The 27,423-nt window shown below is 38.3% G+C and overlaps 1 protein-coding gene across 5 annotated transcripts in view; it reads left to right on the top strand.

Annotated features, from left to right (window-relative positions):
- Positions 1–21,833, top strand: part of LOC120412467 (myosin-VIIa) — a 41,151-nt gene extending 19,318 nt beyond the window's left edge. For all 5 annotated transcript variants that reach the window (XM_052707788.1, XM_052707791.1, XM_052707789.1 and 2 more), the window contains 9 exons: positions 6,246–6,292; positions 11,346–11,606; positions 11,669–15,798; positions 15,853–16,116; positions 16,175–16,314; positions 16,371–17,589; positions 20,299–20,445; positions 20,513–20,633; positions 20,692–21,833. In XM_052707788.1, coding sequence (XP_052563748.1) covers positions 6,275–6,292; positions 11,346–11,606; positions 11,669–15,798; positions 15,853–16,116; positions 16,175–16,314; positions 16,371–17,589; positions 20,299–20,445; positions 20,513–20,633; positions 20,692–20,898 — 6,507 coding nt within the window. In that variant the 5' untranslated portion in view covers positions 6,246–6,274 and the 3' untranslated portion in view covers positions 20,899–21,833. The remainder of the gene's footprint in view (positions 1–6,245; positions 6,293–11,345; positions 11,607–11,668; positions 15,799–15,852; positions 16,117–16,174; positions 16,315–16,370; positions 17,590–20,298; positions 20,446–20,512; positions 20,634–20,691) is intronic.
- The last annotated feature ends 5,590 nt before the right edge of the window (positions 21,834–27,423 follow it).

The raw sequence follows: 27,423 nt of genomic DNA, 5'->3' as shown, positions 1-27,423 counted from the left end.
TTCAGTGTCTGTTCTATCCAAAACTGATAAAAAATATCAAAATATTGTGCAGTAACAAGGTTGAAACAGCTGTCACAATTTGCCCTGTGTAGTTTATCGTAAACTGAAAAGAACATGGATAAGAAAGTAATTTCCATGCTAATTTTCCGTGCTGCAAAAACAACATTTTGCAACTAGTTGCATAAACTTCTTTCATTTGCTTTTAAACATTTCCTGTCCATCAGGAGTGACGAAATAGCCTACTTTTACCAGCAAAACTAAGAGTGATGAAATTTCCATCGTAGCACCCCCTGAGTTTCAACATTTCAGGACTGTTTTGCAACAGTTATACAAAGTTGAACATTTCCGCATTTATCTTGTGGCAAGCTTAACATATTCCAATTATCATAGTCTATAACAAATTTGGTGAATCGACTGTCTTGAAGAGCTAACTATTGTTATATTTTGTGGCTCGTTGGTATTTTTTAAAACTGTATTGGTTAGCTAAAAACATGTTTTATTGCAAACCAGTTTGGTTGATTTGGCAGCAACACTTAATCAAAAATAGCTATTCATGTTTGGAATCCACTTTCTTTAGCATGGAAGTTAATGGAAGTGCATGTCCAAAAATAAATAATAACTCAAGTTTGTCAGCCAAAAAAAACTAAATCTGCGCACAACGTTCAACCCAATAAGTCATCTGACGATCCATCAGCAACAAAAAAATGGTAAGGCGGTTCACCTGCCCAACCCCTTTTTTCCCAATCTCTTCCCTGTTATTTTGATAAGCCATTCATTTACGGCATTTACCTTACCCTACCATGCCTTACCTTACACCTGAAACCAGTTTTGTTTTTCCTTCACCGGCTGTCTGTCCGGCCTGTCGGTCGATCCGTTTTGGCTCGTGTTCCATTTCGACGGCCACGGTCAACGTCACCTCTCGAACCGGTCGAAGAAGAAGAAGAAGTTATGGGTTGGCTGCGCCGCCGGTCATCGCCGGAGAGTCCCTCTCGTATAGTTATTTGTTGTATTTATTAGCTTTCTTTTCCTTTTGCTTTGCCACCTTACTTACACAGCAGCAGATTTTTCCGGGTGAGCATGAGTGGAAAAGTGTGTGATGGACACACGACCACCATGCTGGAGTGATTAATTAGGGGGAAGAACCTTTTTCTAAGTAATTTGTCATATTTTTAAATTTTTATTTCTTTTTTTTTTTGGTTTTTGTTATTTTATTGGCAGCTCAAAGTTTTGAATAAATTAGTAAGATTTTTTTTCTACTCAACATTATTCCATACTTCTTGTTAGACTTATGATCATATGAAGATCGGTACAAGACCACCAACACACTTCTGGAAAAGCTCTCTCATCTGTAAAGTTGAAGAGAGAATCTTAAAAAGCTCCAGCTCATGAGAGTAAACAGAAATGCATAAGGAAACCATACAGGCACATTCGAGAGAGTAGAAAGAGAGGCCCATTAAACGGCTAGCGGTACTTAGTATATCATTTTACATTTTATGTTTTTACTTTGGTTTTCTTGAGGCTAAACTCGACGTGGACGATGAGTTTTGCTGCTCATCCTTTTTCTGCTGAGCTGAGCTGAGAAGTTGCGTGTTTATGGCCGCTACTGGAGCGTGTTTTTCGCTATGCCATTAGTTGCGTTTATAAAATCATAACTTATTTTGATTTATCTCTTTGTTGAAGCTGGACGGAGCTTGGTTTAATGCACTTGTATTTAGTTGAATAAATATTAATGATATTAGTTTGCTTGAACATTTGTAACAAAAACTCGTTATCGTTTAAGAAACAATATTTTTCAATTATTAGTACTTTTCAATATTTTCAATTAAAATATAATAAATTCGGCAATAAAAGGAAACATGACAAATTTACTATTCAATAATGTTTTACTATTCTTGAAACCTCAAGTTTTAATATGTATGTGTGTGTTTTCAATGTGATTTTTTATTTAAAGTTATGAACTGATTTCGTAAATCATTTTTGTTTGTAAACCGTAAACAGGAAACAGGTTAAAAGGCAGAATGATTGAACTTATTTTAATTTAAAGTGTACATTGAGAGCAATAAAACATGTTTACGAAAACAATTATTTAGAAAACGTGGCTTTAAAATGTGATATTTAAGAGGCTATTAATTAATTTTTTGAATGATTCTCTGTTCCTTTAAAACCTAAATTTTCTTGTTTTTTATTTTAAATTTCAATTAGCTAGTGATTTTTTTTAGTATAATCACTAGTCATTTTAAATGTTGTTCTTTCATTTTTCAATATAACTATAAAATCATATTGTAAGTTGAACCTTTTTGCATTGTATCTCGAGGAAATTTTTGAAGCGACCTATGTTCTATGTGTTTTCCATGCAGATATGACAATTTATATAGAAATCATAGTTTCGAGCAATATGAAAAATCTGCTATTTAAAAAGTAGTCAAAGTCCAAAAATTACATTTTACTAATCATGAAGATAGACACAAAAATTACTGGACTAATTTGTTTAAAAGTATTTTACCTAAACAAATATATTTTTGAAATCATAAGCAATCTTTTTATGCGTTCACTCTATAAAATTTATTTTTGAGACTTAATTTTGATATATGAGATAAAAGACTGGAAATAGACATGATTTCTAGAATATTTTTCCTTTTTTGCGAGCAAGTCTGAGGCCATTTGTAACTCATATTGAAAAAAATGTTCATCAGCAATATAGCTGAAAAAACAAACAATGAATAAAATGTGTAATGTCATCAATTAATAGTTCATAAGCTTTTATGTTTTTCTTATTCAATATTTTAATAATATCTTTTAATTAATTTTTATATGGGCTCAAAACATTTATATTGATGCCAAACTTTTTTATAATCATTTTTTTTATTATAATAATTTAACAAAATAGTTTGCAAGTGAATCTTTTCAAAATTTTCATTTTTTTATGTTAGTTTAATGGAAAATTTATTGAATAGTCAACTGGGGTGATTTGGGACAGTGATTTTGGTAATGATTTTGAGTAGATCACGTGAAACATTTTTTGTACATATGGGTAATTCTCTACCAACTCACACGAAATCGGGAAAAGTTGCCCCGACCCCTCTTCGATTTGCGTGAAACTTTGTCCTAAGGGGTAACTTTTGTCCCTGATCACGAATCCGAGGTCCGTTTTTTGATATCTCGTGACGGAGGGGCGGTACGACCCCTTCCATTTTTGAACATGCGAAAAAAGAGGTGTTTTTCAATAATTTGCAGCCTGAAACGGTGATGAGATAGAAATTTGGTGCCAAAGGGACTTTTATGTAAAATTAGACGCCCGATTTGATGGCGTACTCAGAATTCCGAAAAAACGTATTTTTCATCGAAAAAAACACTATGAAAGTTTTAAAAATTCTCCCATTTTCCGTTACTCACCTGTAAAATTTTTTAGAACATGTCATTTTATGGGAAATTTAATGTACTTTTCGAATCTACATTGACCCAGAAGGGTCATTTTTTCATTTAGAACAAAATTTTTCATTTTAAAATTTCGTGTTTTTTCTAACTTTGCAGGTTTATTTTTTAGAGTGTATCAATGTTCTACAAAGTTGTAGAGCAGACAATTACAAAAATTTTGATATATTGACATAAGGAGTTTGCTTATAAACATCACGAATTATCGCGATTTTACGAAAAAAAGTTTTGAAAAAGTTACTTTTTGCGTTTCTCTTTGTTTCGTTGTCCGTGTCTGTCGCGGGTGACCATGAACGGCCATGATCGATGACGACCAACTTTTTCAAAACTTTTTTTCGTAAAATCGCGATAACTCGTGATGTTTATAAGCAAACCCCTTATGTCTATATATCAAAATTTTTGTCATTGTCTGCTCTACAACTTTGTAGAACATTGTTACACTCTAAAAAATAACCCTGCAAAGTTAGAAAAAACACGAAATTTTAAAATGAAAAATTTTGTTCTAAATGAAAAAATGACCCTTCTGGGTCAATGTAGATTCGAAAAGTACATTAAATTTCCCATAAAATGACATGCTCCAAAAAATTTTACAGTCGAGTAACGGAAAATGGGAGAATTTTTGAAACTTTCTTAGTGTTTTTTTTGATGAAAAATACGTTTTTTCGGAATTCTGAGTACGCCATTAAATCGGGCGTCTAATTTTACATAAAAGTCCCTTTGACACCAAATTTCTATCTCATCACCGTTTCAGGCTGCAAATTATTGAAAAACACCTATTTTTTCGCATGTTCAAAAATGGAAGGGGTCGTACCGCCCCTCCGTCACGAGATATAAAAAAACGGAGCTCGGATTCGTGATCAGGGACAAAAGTTACCCCTTAGGACAAAGTTTCACGTAAATCGAAGAGGGGTCGGGGCAAATGCTGTGTGAGTTGGCGGAGAATTACCCACATCCATTTCCATTATAAAACTACTGTCCCTTTTCAGACTGTTATCCCGTTTTGCTGCAGTTGACGGCAGCATTATGAAAAGTAAAGTAAATTCTTAAAACTACTTATGAGCCATGGGTTTCCTATGCAGATAGAACCTTTTGAAAATTGAATTAATTTAAAAAAATGGGTAAAGCATTATCTTTCTTTAGTGTTATTTGAGGCCATTGCAATTTTTTTTAGGTTTCTGTCCGCTCCCCGTGCAAAAATTCTCCAAAAATCAGGGGCTGAAAAAAATTAATGAAAATAAAAAAAAAATATTAAAAAACGTTTCCAATTTATTGTAAACTATTAAAATTACATTGTATAAAAGCAGTTTTAACTTGAATTTTTTTTTGCCCTTCTCTCCCTCTTTGACCTTGACCAGAGCCGAGGGATAAAAAATTAAAATATAAATTTGACCAGCCTTATATGTCCAACGTAGACCCATTTAAATATTATTTCTTGTTTTTGTTCCCCCGTTTGTTTAAATATTGATTTTTATACATTTTTTATATTTTTTTAAATTCGGGAAAGCAAAAAAAAAGTTTAACGTTTATTTATGCTTTTGAATCAAATATAAAAAAATACAAACAATTTCAGGAAAAAAGCATTGACATTTTGTAAAATTTTGATAGTAGAATAACTGTAATAATGCACAAAGCATTTTGTGATAATTCTTGCTTAGAAATTTTGAAATCTAGGCTGAATTTTTTTTTGCAACATAAAAGCATTTTTATCAGCAAAAAAAAGTTTTGAAATGCTTTTTAATCCTTTTTAATTTATTACTTAAAATATAAAAAAGAAGCATGTTTCATTCAGTTCATTTTCGAAATCTACAATAACATTGAAAAGTATTGTCTTTCATTTAAAACAAACACTAACTGTTTTTTTCGTGCTAACTGTCTTTTTTTGGAGAATGCATTCTTTAAAAAAATATTTTGCAAGGTTTTAAGGGTTTCAGCAATTTTGATAAGTTTTAAGATGTCAACAACATTTATTATGATGTTTTGGGATATCTATTCGTTAACCATCGTGAATATCTGCCAAGAGTGTGATGCCCCCATTTCAATTTAGTCTCAAACCATAGGTGTAAATTTTCACAACACAATTCAAAATATTTCTCTTTTTCCTTCTCGTCGTGTTCCATTGCTGCACTGTGCGCAGCACAAGTCGACCCAACTCGATATATTTATTGTTTCGTTCTGTTATTATGATTTGTTTACATCAATCATGGTGAACAAATTTTCACACGATTTCCCCCTCTCCCCATTCTGCTCCCCAACACCCGAGCGTCAAATATCTTTGCCGGATCTACATTTCTTGCAGCGCTGAATCAGCTGAAGCGTCTTTTTCCTTCTTCAATTGTTTTTATTTTTCTCCAAGAGGAAGATATCTTATGTTTCACCTTACTCCCCACACCACCGCGGTTGTCTAGCCACCCCTCAGGAAAACGCAGCACGGAAAAACGCAACACAATACCTGCTCGACTATGCTGGACCTCCTACAGCTGCTTGTCTGTCTCGAGAAAAAGTTGCTTTGCTATCATTTCGACACGTTGTAAATGTATCACTTTAGTAGCAGACGCACAAGATTTAAATTATGATACTGTTTCGTTTGGTGTATTTTTTTTAGCTTGAGTTGTGTTTACTTTTTTTCTTTTTGGGAGGGGCCTTTCTTTTCCGTGTGAACTTTTCGTATTCTTGTAACGAGAGTTTAATTACATGGTCTTTTAATTCATCAGATTTTGGGGTTGGTTCAGTTTGTTTAACTGATGTGATCTATTAGGCTTAATTTTATTACTGATTTATGCTAAATTTCCCTTTCTTTTTATTTTTTTTTCCAGATTAAATCGGAAGTCAATGTGGCGACAAGATGGTTATTGTTACACGGGTAAGTCTAACCTTTTTTTTTGCTAGCTTCTAACCATAGTATTATTGTTTGCATACCGCAGCTCACCGAGGTGGTGTGTTGCGCATGTTTGGCATTCTTCTGCGAGTCTACCCCATTGTTAACGTGCTGTTCAGCAAAAAGCTTCTCAAAATGCACTTTTCTTCTTCTCGCGAGGCAAATTTCATAACACCCTCACGCGGCCGGGCTGCGTTTTAGGCGCCAACCTGCCTTGCAGTTGTACCTACGCGATGTTTACCCTTAACTTCCTCATCTACGATTTTTTTGCTGCTGCAACATATGTGAGTTTGTGGCATAGTCAGACGAAGAGAGACAGGCAGGTACTTCCATGTAATCACGCCTCTCGAGCTTCGAGGGCCTTCGCACGTAATCGGCTTAAGCTTGAGGCTCGAAGTCGTCGGTTGATTACCGGGAACGAAATGAACAAAAAAATGGTTAGCAAACACACTGTATGTGCTTGGAGCCAGCATATCACACCCCGGTTGAGGGGGCCGAATCACGTGCCGAATGGTCATGAATTATGTTGGCACACATATAAATGCATTTTGCTGCGCGGCTCGCAGCTGCTCAAGTGACTTGGTTTAGATTAGCGAAGCGTTTGACTGCCTTTTTTTTGCGAATTTAAACGATTATTTATTGTTTGGTTTCCTAGACATGGTGAATTGGCACCCAAAAGCAAAAGAGTTTTTGAGGGTAAACAAAATTGTACGTGACTTTTTTTTGGACAGGTAAAACAGAATTAAATTATGATTTTCACTTTGGGAGAAATTAATTTAACTTGAATTTGATAACCTAAAAAGACAACTATTTGAAGCACTAAACATTCTTCTGAAACCTAGTCAAATAAAACCTACACAGCAAAAAATCCGATGGTAAAATCGCATGCAAAAGCATGCACATCACCTTCGTCAAAATAAACACTTAATATTACACACTGCATGTACAATTTTTGCAAACACAAAAAAAAGTTGCAACCGACGGGATTCAAACCCAGCACCATCAGTAAGGACTGGCGCCTTAGCCTACTCGGCCATCAGACCGATGAACAGCTGCAAGGATAAACGCATATATGAGCTTGACATTTCGGTCAAGTAGGTTTCCCATACTGATGGGCTACATATTTCAGGGTGTAAAATTACATAAAATTGCATAAAATAATGCAATATTTATTTTACACCCAGGCCTTTTACACGCAGCTGGATTACTACTTTTTTAGCTGTGTATTATACAATCTCTCATCGTTTTCTTTTTCTCTTTTTTTAACATAATAACCACTAAGGCCTAACCAAAATTACCTTGAAATATTTGTCCCCTCCTTTCCAAATCTCCTCGAAAAAATCACCAGACAAACAAAGTATCACTGAAAATTGAAAATTGCTAATTGATAAAAAGAAAGGCGTTTTGCCTTCCTCACCGTACTGAGGAAAGGCTATAAAATCACTCGAAAAATGAACTTTTTAATTAAACCTCCTAGACCTACCGTCATTTGTACATATCGACTCAGAATTACCAGCTGAGCAAATGTCTGTGTGTTTGGCTGTATGTAGACATGTGCACAGATAAAAAAAGTTGAATTTTGGAATGTTGAAAATTTGGTAGGTTGAATGTTACCTCTTTTGTTGAGTAATATTACATAAAAAATGTGTAAAAATGTGAACCTGATGAATATTCATCAAAAACTGATGAAAATTCATCATTTTCTGGGGTAAAATTCATCATTATTTTAACCACTAAATCTGTCACCATTTCCTGATGAATATTACCATCATTTTTTTTCTGTGTGTACCGAATCAATGTCACTGGAATATCTCGTCACTGGCTGAGCAGATTTTGACCGTATTGGCCTCATTCGATTCGTCTTGGGGTCCCATAAGCCCCTATTGAAATTTAGAAGAATAAGTAAAGCACATCAAAAGTTATGCTTAAAAATCTGCTGCATATAAACTTCACAATTTGCAAAAAAGGGTGGTTTTTGCATGAAAACCTGCCATATTATATATTTTTAGAAAGGTTTTGAAATGAACTTTCTTGTGGATTAAGAATTTTTAAGATCTGACTTACCTATCTAAAATTACAGGCAGTTTTAAAAATGGTTTGAATTTACATAACCTCAATCTATTTCTCCATAGGTTTTTGCCTTCCTCACTGATCTCCACGAAAAAGCCTTGTAGAGGGATGCCAGGCGGTGTCTGTATAATCTTGACAAAAAGTCTGTAGGCAGTCTGCTTTTATTTACTCAGCACTTATTTTATTAGGACCTCTTAGGTGCTGCGATCCCGTTAGGGGAGATCCATAAACCATGTGGATACTTTAGGGTGGTTGGAATCACTCTATGAATGAGAGGAAGGCACCAACCACCTAAAGGTGGATTAAGTAACGTTTTTTATTTAAAATCAAACTCAAATCAAAATTGAAAAATACGGCTTAAAATTTAGTTATATTGCAAGATTTCATTATTTTTTTAGAACTCTGGTGATATTTCATCAGGTTTTTAAAATAAAATTGTTCGCTTTTGGATTATTTCAAAATTATTAATTTAGGGACCTCCGTTAAGAAACAGACGCAATACTTCAAGAAACATTAACTACATAAACTTTGAAAAATATTTGCAACGGCCTTATTAAATGGTGAAATTCGCTGATTTTGTTCGGTGACTCACATAATGTGTGTAAGGCCCACTCAAATCCCATTTTCAAATTCCCGACTTTTTAAAAAGCTCAAATAATAGCAATTTCTTATATAAAAAATGGTTTCAAACAAAAAAAAAAACTCTTCAATAAAAGTAAATTAGTTTTTGGAAAATAACCGAAAGCTTAACAGTACTTATTAATTTAACGAATATTTCTAAAATTGGCAAACGAATAGTTTTTGATACTTTGTTTCAACTGGTAATGGCTTAAATTTATAAATAACTTAATTCAAAATTTGATTTTTAATTTTATTTTAAATCAATAAATTTACTAATACTTACAAAAAAGCTCAAGGCAAAAATATGGGAAAATATATTTGAAATAACATTATATTATTTGAATATTTACCACAAAAAAAAACCATTGCCAATCTCAAGTTGGAATCTCTTTTCTAATAATCAATCAATGTGACAAAATGAACAAAATCATAACTTTACGCTAACCATAGTTGTTAAAATTAGGCTCAATTTTTAAACTTTGTTACTGTTTTTAGTTACATATTGTTTGATAAACTAAAATTAATTTAAAAATAATGATAGTATATTGTATTGAAAATCTGTGTCAAATGCACCCAATATGTATAAGAATTATTAATGTCTTAAATAACCTTTTCATTCTCAAAAAGATTGAAAAAGTGAAAGGAAACTTAAATTTAACCCTTTGAGGCCTGATGGGTCATTATGGGTTATGTCCCAATTATCGAAATTTTCTAAACTAGCGTAAGAAAAAATAATCATTTCTCATCATTAACCCAGTAAATATTTTTTGAAAATTCAGCCCTGAAAGTTGTGGTTTATTTTATCAACATGACTTTAACCTAGAGAGGTCATTTGTCACTTAAAAATTGAAAATTGTATGAATATTACAAAATTATTCAAGAGAGTTATAATTTCCATACAAGTGTGCTTAGGATTCCCGACTTTTCCCGACTTTTGACAAAAAATTGCAAATTCCCGACTTTCTCGGTTTCCCAACTTGAGTGGCCACCTTGGTGTAAGGATAGATATTTTTCGTTAAATCATTTATTAAACTTAAGATTGTAATCTAAATCGTGAATTTTAGGACCATTTACAATTTTAGGACCATTGCAAAATGAAATCAGAGCGTTAATGAAATCTAAACTTAGAACAAAGTGTACCATCGTACGGTACGAGTTGGACAAATGTTTTATGATCACTTAAAAGCTTCAAATTAAGAAATAGATTAATTCATGTTGTTATTTTATGGAATTTGGTAAAAGGGTTGATGTTTGATAGTAAAAGATGAGAATTTATATTGGAATTAAAAAAAATCAAAGTGTCTTTATTTGTTTTGAAAGTTTTAAAATAAATACGGAAAAACCGAATCTTTCCTAAACAATAAATCAGCATTCCTGTCTAAATGAAATAACATCCAAAATAAATCAATTCGACAATCCCTACAATTGAAGTGAAAGGATTTAATTACACCAAACCATCTAAACCTTTCTAGCTGCATACCTTCAACGACTTACACCATCAGAAAACAATACCCACTTATCTTTCCTTCAATTTCATCAATTGAGCCATAATACCCCAAAAGAAGAGGGACTGCGCTAAACTGTTGCGGGTTGGCTCTGTAACCGATTTAAGGGGAGGAGAGCCTGCTACTGTAACAAGCCAAGGAAAATGCCAAAAATTTACCGGTTCATTAAGGGGAGCTCGTTGAGGAGGCACACCAATAAAAATAGTGCCTCTTAAATGTTTCGGAACGGAAAGAAGACGAAGATGAAGATCCAAAACTCCGATAATGGATAATCGCGCACTTGATGGCGGCGCGGCTGCGTCTTTCAACATCTGATCGTGGAAATTGTGGAAACATCGTTGTCACTGGTGCGGCATGGTCGCCAATTACGTACGATTACGGAGCATAAGCCGCGGGCGATAAGTTTTGATTGTGCGTCAATTAAACGATTAATTTTGGGAACGATCTTTATGTAATCTGAGGAAAAGTGGGTTTCTTGTACGAAATTGGTACTTTTTTTTTTCAGCAGAGCAGTAGACACCATGTTAATTTGCTGAAAATGAGTTTGTTGAGAACTGATATACGTTTAAAACACTTAAACTTAATTGTTTCTGACTTGTGTAATAAGCCCATTTTCGCTATCATAGACCATAAACTTTAAAGTATTATACGAAGAGAAAATAAAAGAACCACTTTGCAACATGCAACATGTGCAACCGGTAGAGCAGCTGCTGGTAAAAAGTTGATAATTAAATCTCTTCATGAGCCTCTCAACACGTACCTACCATACAGAGTTGGCCACTTTACGAGCCTTTTCATTTACCATAAACTCACTCTTTCCCATCTCCCATCACACATTACAGGGTGACTACATATGGATCGAGCCCGTGTCCGGACGCGAATTCGATGTGGCCATCGGAGCCCGGGTCATCTCGGCCGAGGGTCGCCGCATCCAGGTCCGCGACGACGATGGGAACGAACTGTGGCTCACGCCGGAACGCCGCATCAAGGCGATGCACGCGTCCTCGGTGCAGGGCGTCGAGGATATGATCAGCCTCGGCGACCTGCACGAGGCCGGCATCCTGCGGAACCTTCTGATTCGGTACAATGACAATCTGATCTACGTGAGTTCCCCATGTTGGTTGTGCTTTGAACCAAGTTATAACGTCTTCTTCCCCATTTTCAGACCTACACCGGATCGATCCTGGTCGCGGTCAACCCGTACCAGATCCTGCCAATATACACCGCGGACCAGATCAAGCTTTACAAGGAACGCAAGATCGGCGAGCTTCCGCCGCACATCTTCGCCATTGGGGACAACTCGTACGCGCACATGCGTCGCTATGGTCAGGACCAGTGCATCGTCATCTCCGGTGAGTCCGGCGCGGGCAAGACCGAGAGTACAAAGCTGATCTTGCAGTACCTGGCGGCGATCAGTGGGAAGCACTCGTGGATCGAGCAGCAGATTCTCGAGGCGAACCCTATTCTGGAAGCGTTTGGTAACGCCAAAACAGTCCGTAACGACAACTCGTCCCGATTCGGCAAGTACATCGATATCCACTTCAACAACAGTGGCGTGATCGAGGGTGCCAAGATCGAGCAGTACCTGCTGGAAAAGTCTCGAATTGTGTCGCAGAACGCCGAGGAGCGAAACTACCACATCTTTTACTGTCTACTCGCCGGGTTGTCCCACGAGGAGAAGCGCAAACTGGACCTAGGTCAAGCGTCCGACTATCGGTACCTCACCGGTGGAGGTTGCATCAAGTGTGACGGTCGTAACGATGCGGCGGAATTTGCCGATATCCGATCGGCTATGAAGGTGCTCTGCTTCTCGGACCATGAAATCTGGGAGATTCTCAAGCTTCTAGCAGCACTGCTTCACACCGGAAACATCAAGTATAGAGCCACAGTTATAGACAATCTTGATGCTACCGAAATCCCGGAACACATCAACGTAGAACGAGTAGCGAGTCTGCTCGAAGTCCCACTCCAACCATTCATCGATGCCCTCACTCGAAAGACCCTATTCGCACACGGTGAAACGGTAGTGTCAACCTTGTCACGCGATCAGTCCATGGACGTTCGGGATGCCTTCGTCAAAGGAATCTACGGACGGTTGTTCGTCCTGATCGTGAAGAAGATCAACTCGGCGATCTACAAGCCGAAATCCACAACCAGAAGTGCGATCGGCGTTCTGGACATCTTCGGCTTCGAGAACTTCAACCAGAACAGCTTCGAGCAGTTCTGCATCAACTTTGCCAACGAAAACCTGCAGCAGTTTTTCGTGCAGCACATCTTCAAGCTGGAGCAGGAGGAGTACAACCACGAGAGCATCAATTGGCAGCACATCGAGTTCGTAGACAACCAGGACGCACTGGACTTGATCGCCATCAAGCAGCTCAACATCATGGCGTTGATTGACGAGGAGTCCAAGTTCCCCAAGGGTACCGACCAAACCATGCTGGCAAAGCTGCACAAAACTCACGGCACTCACAGAAACTATCTCAAGCCCAAGTCCGACATCAACACCAGCTTCGGGTTGAACCACTTTGCCGGGGTTGTGTTCTACGATACCCGGGGTTTTCTGGAGAAGAACCGTGACACCTTCAGCGCCGATCTGCTCCAACTTATCTCCAGCTCGACCAACCGCTTCCTCCAGATGGTATTCGCTGAGGACATTGGTATGGGCGCGGAGACACGCAAGCGCACCCCAACCCTGTCCACTCAGTTCAAGAAGAGCTTGGACTCGCTGATGAAGACCCTCAGCCAGTGTCAGCCGTTCTTCATTCGGTGCATCAAACCAAACGAGCTGAAGAAGCCGATGATGTTCGATCGAGCTCTCTGCTGTCGACAGCTACGTTACTCCGGTATGATGGAAACGATCCGTATTCGTCGAGCTGGCTACCCAATCCGACACAACTTCCGGGATTTTGTCGAGCGATATCGGTTCCTGATCAACGGAGTTCCACCAGCACACCGAACCGACTGCCGAATGGCGACTTCGAAGATCTGTGCTACCGTACTGGGGAGATCCGACTACCAGCTTGGTCACACCAAGGTCTTCCTGAAGGACGCCCACGATCTGTTTCTGGAGCAGGAGCGTGATCGCGTATTAACGAGGAAGATCCTGATCCTCCAGCGATCGATTCGCGGGTGGGTCTACCGCCGGCGGTTCTTGCGCATGCGTCAAGCAGCCATCACAATCCAGAAGTTCTGGAAGGGTTACGCGCAGCGACAGCGCTACAAGAAGATGAAGATCGGTTACATGCGACTGCAGGCGTTGATCCGATCACGCGTGCTTAGCCATCGCTTCCGTCATCTACGAGGTCACATCGTACGATTGCAGGCTCGGATTCGAGGGTATTTGGTGCGGCGCGAGTACGGTCACAAGATGTGGGCGGTTATCAAGATCCAATCGCACGTACGGAGGATGATCGCCATGAAGCGGTATCAGAAACTTAAGCTAGAGTATCGACGACACCACGAGGCGTTACGAATGCGCAGGATGGAGGAGGAAGAACTGAAGCATCAAGGTAACAAGCGAGCCCGGGAGATTGCCGAACAGCACTACCGGGATCGGTTGAACGAGATCGAGCGGAAGGATATGGAGCAAGAAATGGAAGATCGTCGTCGGGTTGAGGTGAAGAAGAACATCATCAACGACGCAGCCAGGAAGGCAGACGAACCGGTAGACGATAGCAAACTGGTGGAAGCCATGTTTGACTTTCTGCCAGACTCAAGCAGTGAAGCTCCAACGCCGCACGGTGGTCGCGAAACGTCTGTGTTCAACGATCTGCCAGTGAACCAAGACAACCACGAAGATATTATCGGACCCATTCACACAATCTCCGAAGACGAAGAAGACTTGTCTGAATTCAAGTTCCAAAAGTTTGCCGCCACATACTTCCAGGGCAACATTACTCATTACTATTCTCGAAAACCGCTGAAGCATCCCTTGCTGCCGTTGCACACGCAAGGCGATCAACTGGCTGCACAAGCCCTGTGGATCACGATCTTACGGTTCACTGGAGACCTGCCAGAGCCACGCTACCACACGATGGACCGTGACAATACGTCCGTCATGTCCAAGGTTACAGCCACCCTGGGTCGTAACTTTATCCGGAGCAAAGAATTTCAAGAAGCACAAATGATGGGACTCGATCCGGAAGCATTTATGAAGCAAAAGCCACGATCAATCCGACACAAGCTCGTGTCGTTGACACTGAAGCGCAAGAACAAGCTCGGCGAAGACGTGCGACGTCGTCTGCAGGACGAAGAGTACACCGCCGATAGCTACCAGTCCTGGTTAGAATCTCGCCCGACGTCCAACCTGGAAAAGCTGCACTTTATCATCGGCCATGGTATTCTGCGAGCCGAACTCCGCGATGAAATCTACTGCCAAATCTGCAAGCAGCTCACCAACAATCCGTCCAAGTCATCCCACGCTCGAGGTTGGATCCTGCTGTCCCTGTGCGTAGGTTGCTTCGCACCTTCCGAAAAGTTCGTCAACTACCTCCGATCGTTCATCCGCGAAGGACCTCCCGGGTACGCTCCGTACTGCGAGGATCGCCTCAAGCGAACCTTCAACAACGGTACTCGAAATCAACCCCCGTCCTGGTTGGAACTTCAGGCGACCAAGTCGAAGAAACCGATCATGCTGCCGATCACCTTCATGGACGGCAACACGAAAACGCTGCTCGCGGACTCCGCCACTACGGCGCGGGAGTTGTGCAATCAACTGTCGGACAAGATCGCCCTGAAGGATCAGTTTGGATTCTCGCTGTACATTGCACTGTTTGACAAGGTTTCGTCGCTTGGTAGCGGTGGTGACCATGTGATGGACGCAATCTCACAGTGTGAGCAGTACGCCAAGGAGCAGGGTGCTCAGGAACGGAACGCCCCTTGGAGGTTGTTCTTCCGGAAGGAGATCTTCGCTCCGTGGCACAATCCGATCGAGGATCAAGTGGCTACGAACTTGATCTACCAACAAGTGGTTCGCGGGGTCAAGTTTGGCGAGTACCGGTGCGACAAGGAGGAAGATTTGGCGATGATTGCCGCCCAGCAGTACTACATCGAGTACAATACGGACATGTCGATGGATCGGCTGTACACGCTGCTACCCAACTTTATCCCGGACTACTGTTTGACGGGTATTGAGAAGGCCATCGATCGTTGGGCGGCACTAGTGTTGCAGGCGTACAAGAAGAGCTACTACCTCAAGGACAAAGCACAAGCGTTGAAGGTCAAGGAGGACGTCGTCAGCTACGCCAAATACAAGTGGCCGTTGCTGTTTTCTCGGTTCTATGAAGCTTATAGGTAGGTCGAGTGCGATTATATTAAAGATCTTTACTAACTTTCTTACTTTTATAGAAATTCCGGTCCAAACCTGCCCAAAAATGACGTGATCATCGCCGTCAACTGGACGGGTGTGTACGTGGTAGACGATCAGGAACAGGTGCTGTTGGAGTTGTCCTTCCCGGAGATTACGGCCGTGTCGAGCCAGAAGACGAACAAGGTCTTTACGCAAACCTTCTCGCTGTCTACGGTGCGGAACGAGGAGTTTACCTTCCAGAGTCCGAACGCCGAGGATATCAGGGATTTGGTGGTGTACTTCTTGGAAGGGTTGAAGAAACGGTGAGTTGGCTGATGATCTGTGTTTTGGACGTGACTGAATGGAGAGTTTTTATTGCAGCTCAAAATATGTGATAGCACTGCAAGACTACAAGGCACCGGGAGAGGGTACAAGTTTCCTGTCGTTCCTGAAAGGTGATTTGATCATCTTGGAGGAGGAAAGTACCGGGGAGACCGTCTTGAACTCCGGATGGTGTATAGGTGAGTTTAACAAAACCTTGAGTTACACTGTCGGTTACTGATAAAACTCTTTTTAGGATGTTGCGAGCGAACTCAGGAACGTGGCGACTTCCCCGCGGAGATCGTGTACGTGCTTCCCACACTGACCAAACCTCCGCCGGACATCTTAGCATTGTTTAGCGTAGAAGACGCTCACCACGGTAAGCGACTCAACTCGATCCATTCCAACGGGGGCACGGAAACCCGCGAGCGGCCGCACACCTTAGCCGACTACTCGCTAGATCACTTCCGGCCACCTCCAAAGCGCACCATGTCCAAGGCACTTTCCACGTTGAGTTCGAAGCGCGGAGGAGACGAACTGTGGCGTTACTCGAGGGATCCGTTGAAGCAACCGCTGCTGAAGAAGCTGCTGGCAAAGGAAGAGCTCGCCGAGGAAGCTTGCTTGGCGTTCATCGCCATCATGAAGTACATGGGAGATCTGCCATCGAAGCGACCTCGGATCGGGAATGAAGTGACGGACCACATCTACGATGGTCCGCTAAAGCACGAGATCCTGCGTGACGAGATCTACTGCCAGTTGATGAAGCAGCTAACGGAAAACCGGAATCGCGTGTCGGAAGAACGTGGTTGGGAGTTGATGTGGCTATCGACGGGATTGTTCGCCTGCAGTCAGCAGTTGCTCAAGGAGTTGACGCTGTTCCTGCGAAGTCGTCGCCACCCCATTTCGCAAGACTCGCTGCACCGTCTGCAAAAGACCATCCGCAACGGACAGCGCAAGTACCCGCCCCACCAGGTCGAGGTCGAAGCGATTCAGCACAAAACGACCCAGATCTTCCACAAGGTGTACTTCCCGGACGACACGGACGAGGCGTTCGAGGTGGACTCGTCAACGCGGGCGAAAGATTTCTGCCAGAACATTTCACAGCGGCTCAACCTGCGGTCCAGTGAAGGTTTTAGCTTGTTTGTAAAAATAGCCGACAAGGTGATATCAGTGCCAGAAGGAGACTTCTTCTTCGACTTTGTACGCCATCTGACCGACTGGATCAAGAAGGCCCGGCCGACGCGGGACGGCACGAATCCGCAGTTTACGTACCAGGTGTTCTTCATGAAGAAGCTGTGGACGAACACGGTGCCGGGCAAGGACAAGAACGCCGATCTGATCTTCCACTACCACCAGGAGCTGCCGAAGCTGCTGCGCGGGTACCACAAGTGCTCCAAGGAGGAAGCGGTCAAGCTGGCGGCGCTGGTCTACCGGGTGCGGTTCGGCGAGAGCAAGCAGGAGTTGCAGGCGATTCCGTGAGTAGATTTTTTGTTGTTGTTTATTTTTGGACAATTTTCTTTCTTTTATTGTCAGAGCCGAACCTTCACAGCATTCTCGTCGTTAAAATCAACTTTTTTAAAAAGCAATTCTCAAGAAATTTGGCTCCCTGTATATTTTCCCTGTATATTTTTGGTTATACGAGTAATTGTTCTACAAAATCCAAATTTCTTTCTGTAATTTTAAAGTTCTCATTTTTTTTTTTACAAATCATAGTGATTAGTCTGCCTGTGTGGATCAATCGGACCGCGCGCTGGACTCACAATCCAGAGGTCGCTGGTTCGAATCCCGAGGCGGACGCAAAAAATTCTAAGTGTAAATATCGGTGCCCTCTCCCCGTGCCATACCTTCACACTTAGGAGACCCGGGAGGCGGAGTCTTGTCGCAAAAAGAACGATACACACCTGTGGATCCGTTGACGAAACCGCAAGGTTTAAGAGGGCCACATTATAAGGTGTTACGTCGATTCCGTTTTTTTTTAGTGATTATAATTTTTTTACAAATTTTCACAAGGCATGGTTTTTTTGTCAATGATTGAGGATTTTGAACATCTCGAAATATTTTTTCAGATACTAGAAAATCTCACATAACTACGTATTTTCAAAAAAGTACTGACCATTTTAGATTTGTTTTACAATATGGGTATCAAATGATTAGGATTTTTTTTACAACTTTCAGAACAAAATATTTTTTTTAAATTGCTTCAAATTTCATCAAACCACTTTTAAAAAAAAACTATTAACTTGTTTTCGTAATATAGATTTCAATGGTCCGGAAATTTGCTCTACATTTTGAAAGTATTAATACAATTTTTTTTAAATACATACGCAAAATTTTCACAAATTGCTTTTTACACCTTCGAATAAATTTCAGTTTTTGAAAATCCCCAAAATTCTATATAAAAACATGTTCATTCGATATTTCGATTATTTGAAGGTTTTATGGGGCTTCGGGTAACTGAATCAGAAAGCAAAGAATTTTCAAATTTGATTTCTGCGATCCCTTTTTCAGAAAAATTTGAATGGTGAATTTCCTATTGAATTACCAAATGGATTTTCTCAGTACTGTCCTGGATTATCCAAAGCCTATATTATTCGAAGCCTAGATTATCCAAAGATCGATTATTCCAAGGTTTGTATGGGACTTCGGATAATCAAATCACGACGAGTTCATGCGTGATTTTTATTTTCTTACTTATGAATTTTTAAAATTTTTGTTCAGCGACCATTCTAGTAAAATTTGAATAGTTGCATTTTTTGCAATATTTTATCTTCACCATTTTGGCCGCCATGTTAGATTTAAAAATTCTTAATCACTTTAGAGCAGCAGCGATCATACATAAACCCAACCCTCAAAAATGAGACAATAAATATTTTTTTTTTGTGATTCGATTATCCGACGAATTGATTATCCAGAGTGAAATTTTTCCAAGGCCTTCGGATAATCGAGTCTGAAATCTAATGAAAAAAAAAAACTCAAAATTGACAGTACTTTTTCTTAAATATGTAGTTTAGTGGAAATTTTAAGCATTTAATATATTACTTTTCTTTCAAAACATGTTCATCCTTTTGAAACTCATAACAAAAAATTCTATTTTTTCTAAAATACGTAGTTTTGTTAAAATTTTTAGTTTTTTAAGAAAATTGTGATAACTTTTCTAAGGTTCAGAAAATTGATCATTTGATATCCATGTTGAAGAAAACTTAAAATTTCATTTCAGTTTTCGAAAATACGTAGTTTTGTGTAATTTTGATTAAAAATAAATATTATTATCAAAATGTTTGGAAAAAAGTCAATAATTTCAAAATCATATTGTAACAACTAGAATTTTGAGTATTTTTCCCAAAAATACAAAGTTTTGTGAAAATGTCAAAATATTAAAAAAAAAAATTTGAAAAACTCTCAATGAAATAAAAAGGTTTTCAAAATGTAAAATTTTTTTTTACATGTTGATCTGTTTTTTTAGTTTTCTGCTTTTTAAGTCCAGTTTAGTCCAGTTATCGCGGAAGGGTTGTTCTTTAAGGGTGCACAGCACTCAAGGAAGTTGTTGTCTTCTTATTCAAAAATTGATAAATTTACGGACCAAATCCTGCAACGATCTAATTGCGAAAAAAGGAAAATTTTGTTGTAAATCGCTTAGTGGACAGTACCTTAGGGGATGAATATAAAATAATATCGATAGTTCCCGTAGTTTCGAAAATACTAAAATATCTGTAACAAAAATCTTGGTGCAAAAGCTCTGGTTGATGTGCACCGTTAAGATTGAAAGACTTTACTCAAACCATATATTATTGGACCCTTTAGAAATTTGTTTATTTTTTCAACATATACAACATTGCGAATAATTAAAATAATGTTTGCTTATTTTTTGCATCCTTGAATTCATTTATTAAAAAAAACTAACATTTTAAAAGTCAATTCAAACAACTGCATATTTTTCGTTTGTTTTTGTAAGAACTGGACATCTCAAAGCCGTTTCAATTAACAGCTTAAATTTTAGTAATTCGCCGTACAAATTTCGGGTTTGCAAATACAAAGGAATAATTCTAAGAAATGAAGCGCCTTCATTGAATCTTTAGATTAAATCCATGGAGGCGCTTGGTTTATTTTAGTTGAGCTTTTTAGCAGCAAGAATTGAATTAGTAATGGAAATATATATAAAACTTATATATATTTTTTTATTTCAGTCAAATGCTGCGGGAGTTGGTCCCCTCGGATCTGATTAAGCTACAAACGACCAACGACTGGAAGCGGTCGATCGTGGCCGCGTACAACCAGGACGCCGGCATGTCACCGGAGGACGCCAAAATCACCTTCCTCAAAATCGTCTACAGGTGACTTACATTTGCTTGATTTTAAAACTGAATTTAGATTAACTAAATTTGTTTTCTTCTTATTCAGATGGCCAACATTTGGATCGGCATTCTTCGAGGTCAAGCAAACCACGGAACCCAACTATCCGGAAATGCTCCTGATTGCCATCAACAAGCATGGCGTTAGTCTGATCCATCCAAGCTCAAAGGTATAACAATCAATAAAATTTGCTTAAGGCAAACTTCTTACTAAATTGATTTCCGCAGGACATTCTGGTCACCCACCCGTTCACGCGCATTTCCAACTGGTCCTCGGGGAACACGTACTTCCACATGACGATCGGCAACCTGGTGCGCGGTTCGAAGCTGCTCTGCGAGACGTCCCTCGGCTACAAGATGGACGACCTGCTCACGTCCTACATTTCACTGATGCTGACCAACATGAACAAACAGCGAACGATTAGGATTAAGTGAGCAAGTTTAGAAGCGTTTTTTTTCTTCGTTTGTTTTTAAAGTAACTTGGACGAACTTTATGTTTTTCGTTGGCTGGCTTCGAGTATTTATTTTGTTTGAGCTTTGCTTACTTTTTTTGTTTTAGCTTGCACAAGCAGCATTATTATCGTAATAGGAGCATTAGAACAAATTGTGTAATCCCAAAAAAGAAGCTTAAGCCAGGGATCGCACTTCGATTCTACCTTGATATTAGCGAGATCAAACATATCACCTTAATGTTAAGCCCTCTTCAAATCGATGTATAGAAAGTTAACGCTATCAAAATTGTAAAATATTCTTAGTTGTACACTTTCGGCATGTTTTAACTTACTATCGGTGACCTTTTATTAGCCATTTTAGCTTACACATAATGCTGTTCGTTTTACTTCACCCTCCCCCCAAAAACAAAACGCTTTTATTTATTCACACACATTCCAGCTGAGCTACCACTCAAAACTCTCCAAACACTATACTGTTAGAATTTAAGTTAAACCATTTTGCCAGCCTAGGTAACAACAAGAACAGTCCGGATGAGGAAAATTAAAATCGATGCGGATAAACGGCAAAATAGAAAATAAACTTAGTCGTAAAAATTTCAAGCTTTCAAGCCTATATCAAGTAAAAACGGTGGCAACGCGATACGCAAATACGTGCTCAAATTTTGGTGTGCGATCGGTGGGGTGGTTGAGGAGTTGTGCGAATGGGTCTTGAAAGTGTGATTGCGGGGTTTTCAGTTATGTTTTGAATGATTGCGGCTGAATGCAAGGCTTGGTATAGGGAATGCTCTAGGTGGATTTATTTTTGTATGTATAAGATTCAATATTTTTGTAATTTTATTATGACCTTGTTATGCATACCTTTATTACTATTTACTATAAATGATCGATTATACAATAAATGCTACATAGTGAAATAAATTTATGAGTTTATTTAAATCCGAAAACCAATGTCTCAAAAAACTTGTTTAGTACTTTGATACTATAACTATTTGGAATTGATTTCAAATGCGTTTCCTATTTTTCAATAGGGATCCATAAAAAACTACTGAAATTATGGTATAAAGTAAATATTTCTCAAAATTTAATGAAGATGGATTTGGGTGGATCTAAACAAAATATTGTAGGACAACCGCAATTCAATGTTGAAACGTTTTTTTTCTTGAAAATTAATTTTCATGCTTGAAGATATTTTTTTTATTGTTGCTCCTCATACCTCGAACATGGTTAAAATGACAACTTCTGTCACTGCCTCATTTTATGAGAAAATTAAATTAAAGCTTTGCTGATAATATTTTTACAAAAATCCATCTACATGTTGTTAAAAGTATTACACGTCACATTGTGATTCATTTTGGTGACGATTTTCTTATTTTTTGAACCATTTTCACTATTTACCAAGGATTAATATTACTCTGTAAATTCAGATAGACTTTTTTTTACAATCTTTATATGATTTAAATGGCGAGAAACGTCTAACATTGAGTTTTGTCTAATTTAGCACGTTCAATTTTTAAAAATTGAGGCGAGAAAATAAATACTTCCTAGTAAAAGTGGTTAGCTTAAAAAAAATAAAATTTTAATTTAAATCAAAATGTTATTTTATTTTTAATTTTATTTTTGTCCTCACACAAAATGCCAGCGACAAAATTCGTCGACACCAAACAAAAGGCTCGCGAACGCGAGACGCGAAAAATGGGCTACATTGGGGTGAAATGGTTCATTCAACTTTTTTTTGTTGGCAAAAACTGCTCAATTTAGTCAAAAAATAAGATAAATCAAATAAAAAAAATGCCGCTTAGTTGGAATGTAATAACAAAGCACTAGTTTTCAAATTATTACCGATTGAATATGGAGTACCGAGCCGTACTGTTAAGCTCACAATTTTGGTGGATTTTGTTGAAGATTTGCATCGCACAAATTTCTCGGCTTACATTTAGCAAAGAAAAGCCGACCTACACCAAACTTTTCACCGAAATTGACAAACGGCTCCGGATTAAAGTGGTATAAATGACAAAAGCAAAAACCGCTCGAAAGGAAATGTTCAATTGAAGACTAAATGAATAACACTCAACAATCTATTTTTTACTAAATTATCTTTCTTTCATTGTTTATAATTTAGCAATCAATGACCATCAGCAATGTTCAAAAAAGAAAAGCCTTGTGCAGTTTTTGCTTTTTTCTACAATGTATTTCTTATGGTAGAACTGTCATTTCTACCACTCGATTCTGGTGCTCCATTGCTGAAATTTGTTTATCAACAATATTTTTGAATTATGGATATTATGTAAGTTTCTCAAAGGTTTTAATTCAATGATTCTTAGAATTTTATTCGATTTTTTCAATTTGGTCTTGTCTAAAATAATTTCGCGAGTCTTTTCTATAGGTCAAGAGGTGACCATTTTTGTCCATTAAATCAGATTATAAAAAAAACATTACGAAGGGAAAATAGCTTGCCAGCATTTTTCCCTGAACAGCATTCTCTACAACTTTGTCTAAGATATCCAAATTGATAAGAAAATTCCTTCATGCTTTGAAAGCCCACAAATTTATGAAAAGATTATTTAAATGGAAAACCTTGATGCAAAATGGCTTTGTAGAGGATCAAAGTGTAATAAATTTAATAAATACAAGATTAAAAATGACATAAAAATACAACAAAAAAAAAATCAGAATAGAAAAATATAAAATTCCTCACCCATTGTTGAAGTCTTCTCTTTACACATTGGAAACAGATTCAACCACGAAACGAACTCTCTGCCATAATCTCGTGGTGGCTACGCATGAGCTATAAGAAAACTCCTCCCCCTTTCTGTTTACGCTTCGAAGGATTTTCCCACCTGTTCGCATACATTTTACACTTCTCTCTCCCCCTCGAGCTCCCCATTTCCAACCCCGAAGATACGTCTTAATAATCGTTCGACGAGCAGCAGCAGAAGCCAAATGAGAAAGCCCCATTGTTCAGGTGAGTGTAGAACAATCGGCCAAGATTTTCCCACATTGATTAGTGCTGCGAAGATTACCTCTCCAACCTGGGGCTGCTGATGCAGAAGTTTGTAGTAGCAATTGAATAACCTTTAAATCAGCGGCAACAACGACGCCAATGCCTCTCGGATGATGGACTGTCTGGAGTGAGTGCGAGTGAGTGAGAAAGAAGATGGGTGGGAAAGTCGGGGCTTTTCCGCGATGTACTTAACAATTCTAATTTTAAAATCAGACCGGCAAAAGGTAGCTATAAAATTTATTGAGGCGAAGCACGCAACGATACAAAGATGTTATGTGTGTCTGGCGAAGGTGGTTACAACAATATTGCTGCAAAATGTTTGTTCGGATTGCAAATTTGGATTGATTTTTTTAAACCATAACAAATTGTGTATGGGTATGCAGGATTTATAAAAATTCAATTCATCGATAAAAAAAGTCAATCATACCTTTGTACGATCCAAAACAGACTCTCAAAATGTGTGTGAAGGTTGGTTTTGATTCTGATTAGTGCAAATTTGATTCTTGATAACTAAAACCAATTTTCTCGTTCAATAATTCAATCTTTTTTTTAAAAAAAAACCTTGTTTGGTTGATAAAACTTTTGCAAACTTTGGCATTACCAAATTAAAATTTATAAGCCTAAAAGTCCTCCAATAGAAAAAATCGTTCATACAAATGCTTTGAAACTTTTTTATTTCAGGGTGGTTTAAAAAGTAAAACCTTAACAAATATAACCCTTTTCATCATATTTTAAAAACCTTATGTTCAAATAACTGGTTAATATGCTAGTTTTATACAAATTTTTAATATTTCGTTGTTATTTTCATCTATACTTATTTTTTGAACTCACACAAGTTAGTTATCAGATATAATAATCACTTGAAACTAATTTAATACATAGTACCTCTCAGGTTTGATTGATTACAAATTATTTTTGAAAGCTTATCTCAAACAATTCAAGAAATCGAACTGAAAAAAAATTTCATTCGATTATTTTTAAGAGTTTTTTTATGTTGTCTCAGCCTGGTATATATTAAATGAAAAAGTTATTTGCAATTTTATAATAAAAAAAATCTGATCGAAACCATATTAAAATTTTATTGAATCCATCTAAAAAAATTGCTTATTTTTTCGAAATGCTATTATATTCTATTTTAATTTTCAGTTTGTTTTCTGCAAAGGCTTGCTTAGATGAATTTAAATTCAAATCTAGTCAAATGTGTTTTTTTGTACTGTTATTCTATTGAGACCATATTGAGTCAGATGCATTATAAAACAATGTTACGGTACTTTTTAAATGACTAATGCAAATGACCAAATTTTTCTCCAGCTACCTTAGGCAGTTGTAAATATCTGGAGTTTTTTTTTGAAAAGGTCCAATAAACAAAATTTCCAGTTTTTGCTTTTTGGGTGTTTTCGAAACTGCCTTTGAGTCAGAGGTATTAAAAAACATTCAAAAAGCAAAAACTGAAAATTTTGTTTATTGGACCTTTTCAAAAAAAAAAAAAAACTCCAGATATGTTCTAAAGTTTTTGTCAACCCACCCCCGGCCCCTTCCACCCCTTCAGACCCGGCTCGAAAACATCAGGGGGCAAAATTAAATATTTATTCAAAAAACTTCAAACTTTTAAACGAAATTTAGTTGCAATAAGCTGAAATCAATTTGGAATACATTCGTTTTAGAATAATTTTTAGTATGTTTGGGTTTATTTGAAAATTATTTGAAATTCATCATTCCGGTACGAGAATCGAACTCACGACACCTGGATTGGAAATCCAGTACGCCGCTAGTCAAAACCCAACCCCTACCGGTTAGGATTTGTCTATAGAAACGGGTACTAAATAGCCACAAATCATGAAGGATAGCTTTTACTATTTAGAAACAATCTAACACACTTACCTTAGGATGATAATGAACTCAAATAGAAATACAAATATAGAGAGAAATGAAATAACAATACCATTTGAAGTTACTTCAAGATTTCGGTATAGAATACGTTTGATTTAAAAAGTATAGTTCATTGTTCTTAAAAGAAATCTCACGAACTGCTGTAAATCAAAAACTCGAAAAATCACTGCTCAGTGTTCATACATTTATCACACTGTTGTATAAGAAAATTATTCGCTGTCGTATTGTATCCATGGTAAGTAATATTTTCAGGAAGAAAACACAATTTGTTTTTTTTTTCAAAATATCTTTATTGAGTTTCCGCAGAAGTATTCATTATACTTGAACCATTTATTATCCCATCATCACAGATTACAGCAACGTTGATATGAAGATCGCCACAACCAGACCTAATCAAAGATTTCATGACTGTTCACAACACGATTCAAGAAGTCTCCAATTAGCTCTGGCCGTAAAACGAATCCGACTTGCTCACTAATCCCACTCACTGATCTTCACTTGCTCCTTATAACCACTAAGTATAACTAAACTTCACTGAACTCCATGTTATCACCAATTATCACTTGGCGAAAAACTTCCCCAAGTCTTAGGAGCCCCCGGAAGAAGACCCTAGAACTTACCTCGACCGGATCCGCCGATCTACTGTCATCTGTGGTCGCGCTGCGGTCGGAAGTAACTTCTTCGGCGATCATATCAGTATGCGCGAAAGGAGTGGTGAAAGAAGGAAGCGAGAAAGAAAGCACGAGCAGAAGCAGAAGCAGACAAAAAAATGAGGGGGAGAAAAGCAGAAAAAAGCGTTGAACAATGTAAAACGAAGAAATTATCATGAAACAGTGATTTACATAACGCAAATATTTTTTTCGAAAAAAAAAGGTTAATAAAAGCAGCAAGAAGTGAGAAAAGAACAAGCTCCCCCCCTGGGAAAAGCTGTCAAGAAGGAGACTTGTGGGGTGGGCTTTTTAAAGAAGAAAAGTGTAAAATTGTTGAATGAAACAGTGCAAAACGAGATCAGTTCCCACGAGTAATAAAAAAATAATTTAATCCCGAGTGCGTTTTCTTGGTCGATCCGGTTCGCCGCGTCACTCCAAGGCTCCCCCTCCCTCTCCAAGAAGGTGGCTTTTGTTTTCCAATTCATTATGATTATCACCTATACCTGCGATTATGCTGTTGCTGCTTAACCGGGGGAAGTGGTGAGAGGGAGTGAAGTTGGAAAATTCCCTCGAAAATCAGAGCAGCGTGAATGAGACATGAAGATTTGCGGCGGCTATCACAAGCGTGTCTTCTTCAGACTGTCGGACTCCGCTGTCTGGGGTTGATTTTGGTTCCCACCGGGGTCACGATGCGTGATCTTAATCCATACTGATGAGATCCGGCAGCCACGAGGGGTAAGGCGATTGAAGTTGAGTGCTGGTGGAGTTTTAGTTCATTTTTGGCTGCTGGTTTAAGAACATCTTTTTGATAAAGAGGCTCCAAAGTTATGAGCTTTCAGGTTTAAATAACAAAACGCTACATTTTAAAGTATTTTCTCTATTGCTTTCGTGTCTCGTACTGTACTCAGACGGATAGAAATCCTGTTAGCAAATCCTTGTTGTTGAATTTGTAAACATCAACAAAATT

The sequence above is a fragment of the Culex pipiens genome, chromosome 2, assembly GCF_016801865.2.
Source record: "Culex pipiens pallens isolate TS chromosome 2, TS_CPP_V2, whole genome shotgun sequence".
NCBI classification, from domain to species: domain Eukaryota; kingdom Metazoa; phylum Arthropoda; class Insecta; order Diptera; family Culicidae; genus Culex; species Culex pipiens.
Note: the sequence above shows the minus strand (reverse complement) of the source record. Positions and strands in the feature narration are given on the sequence as shown.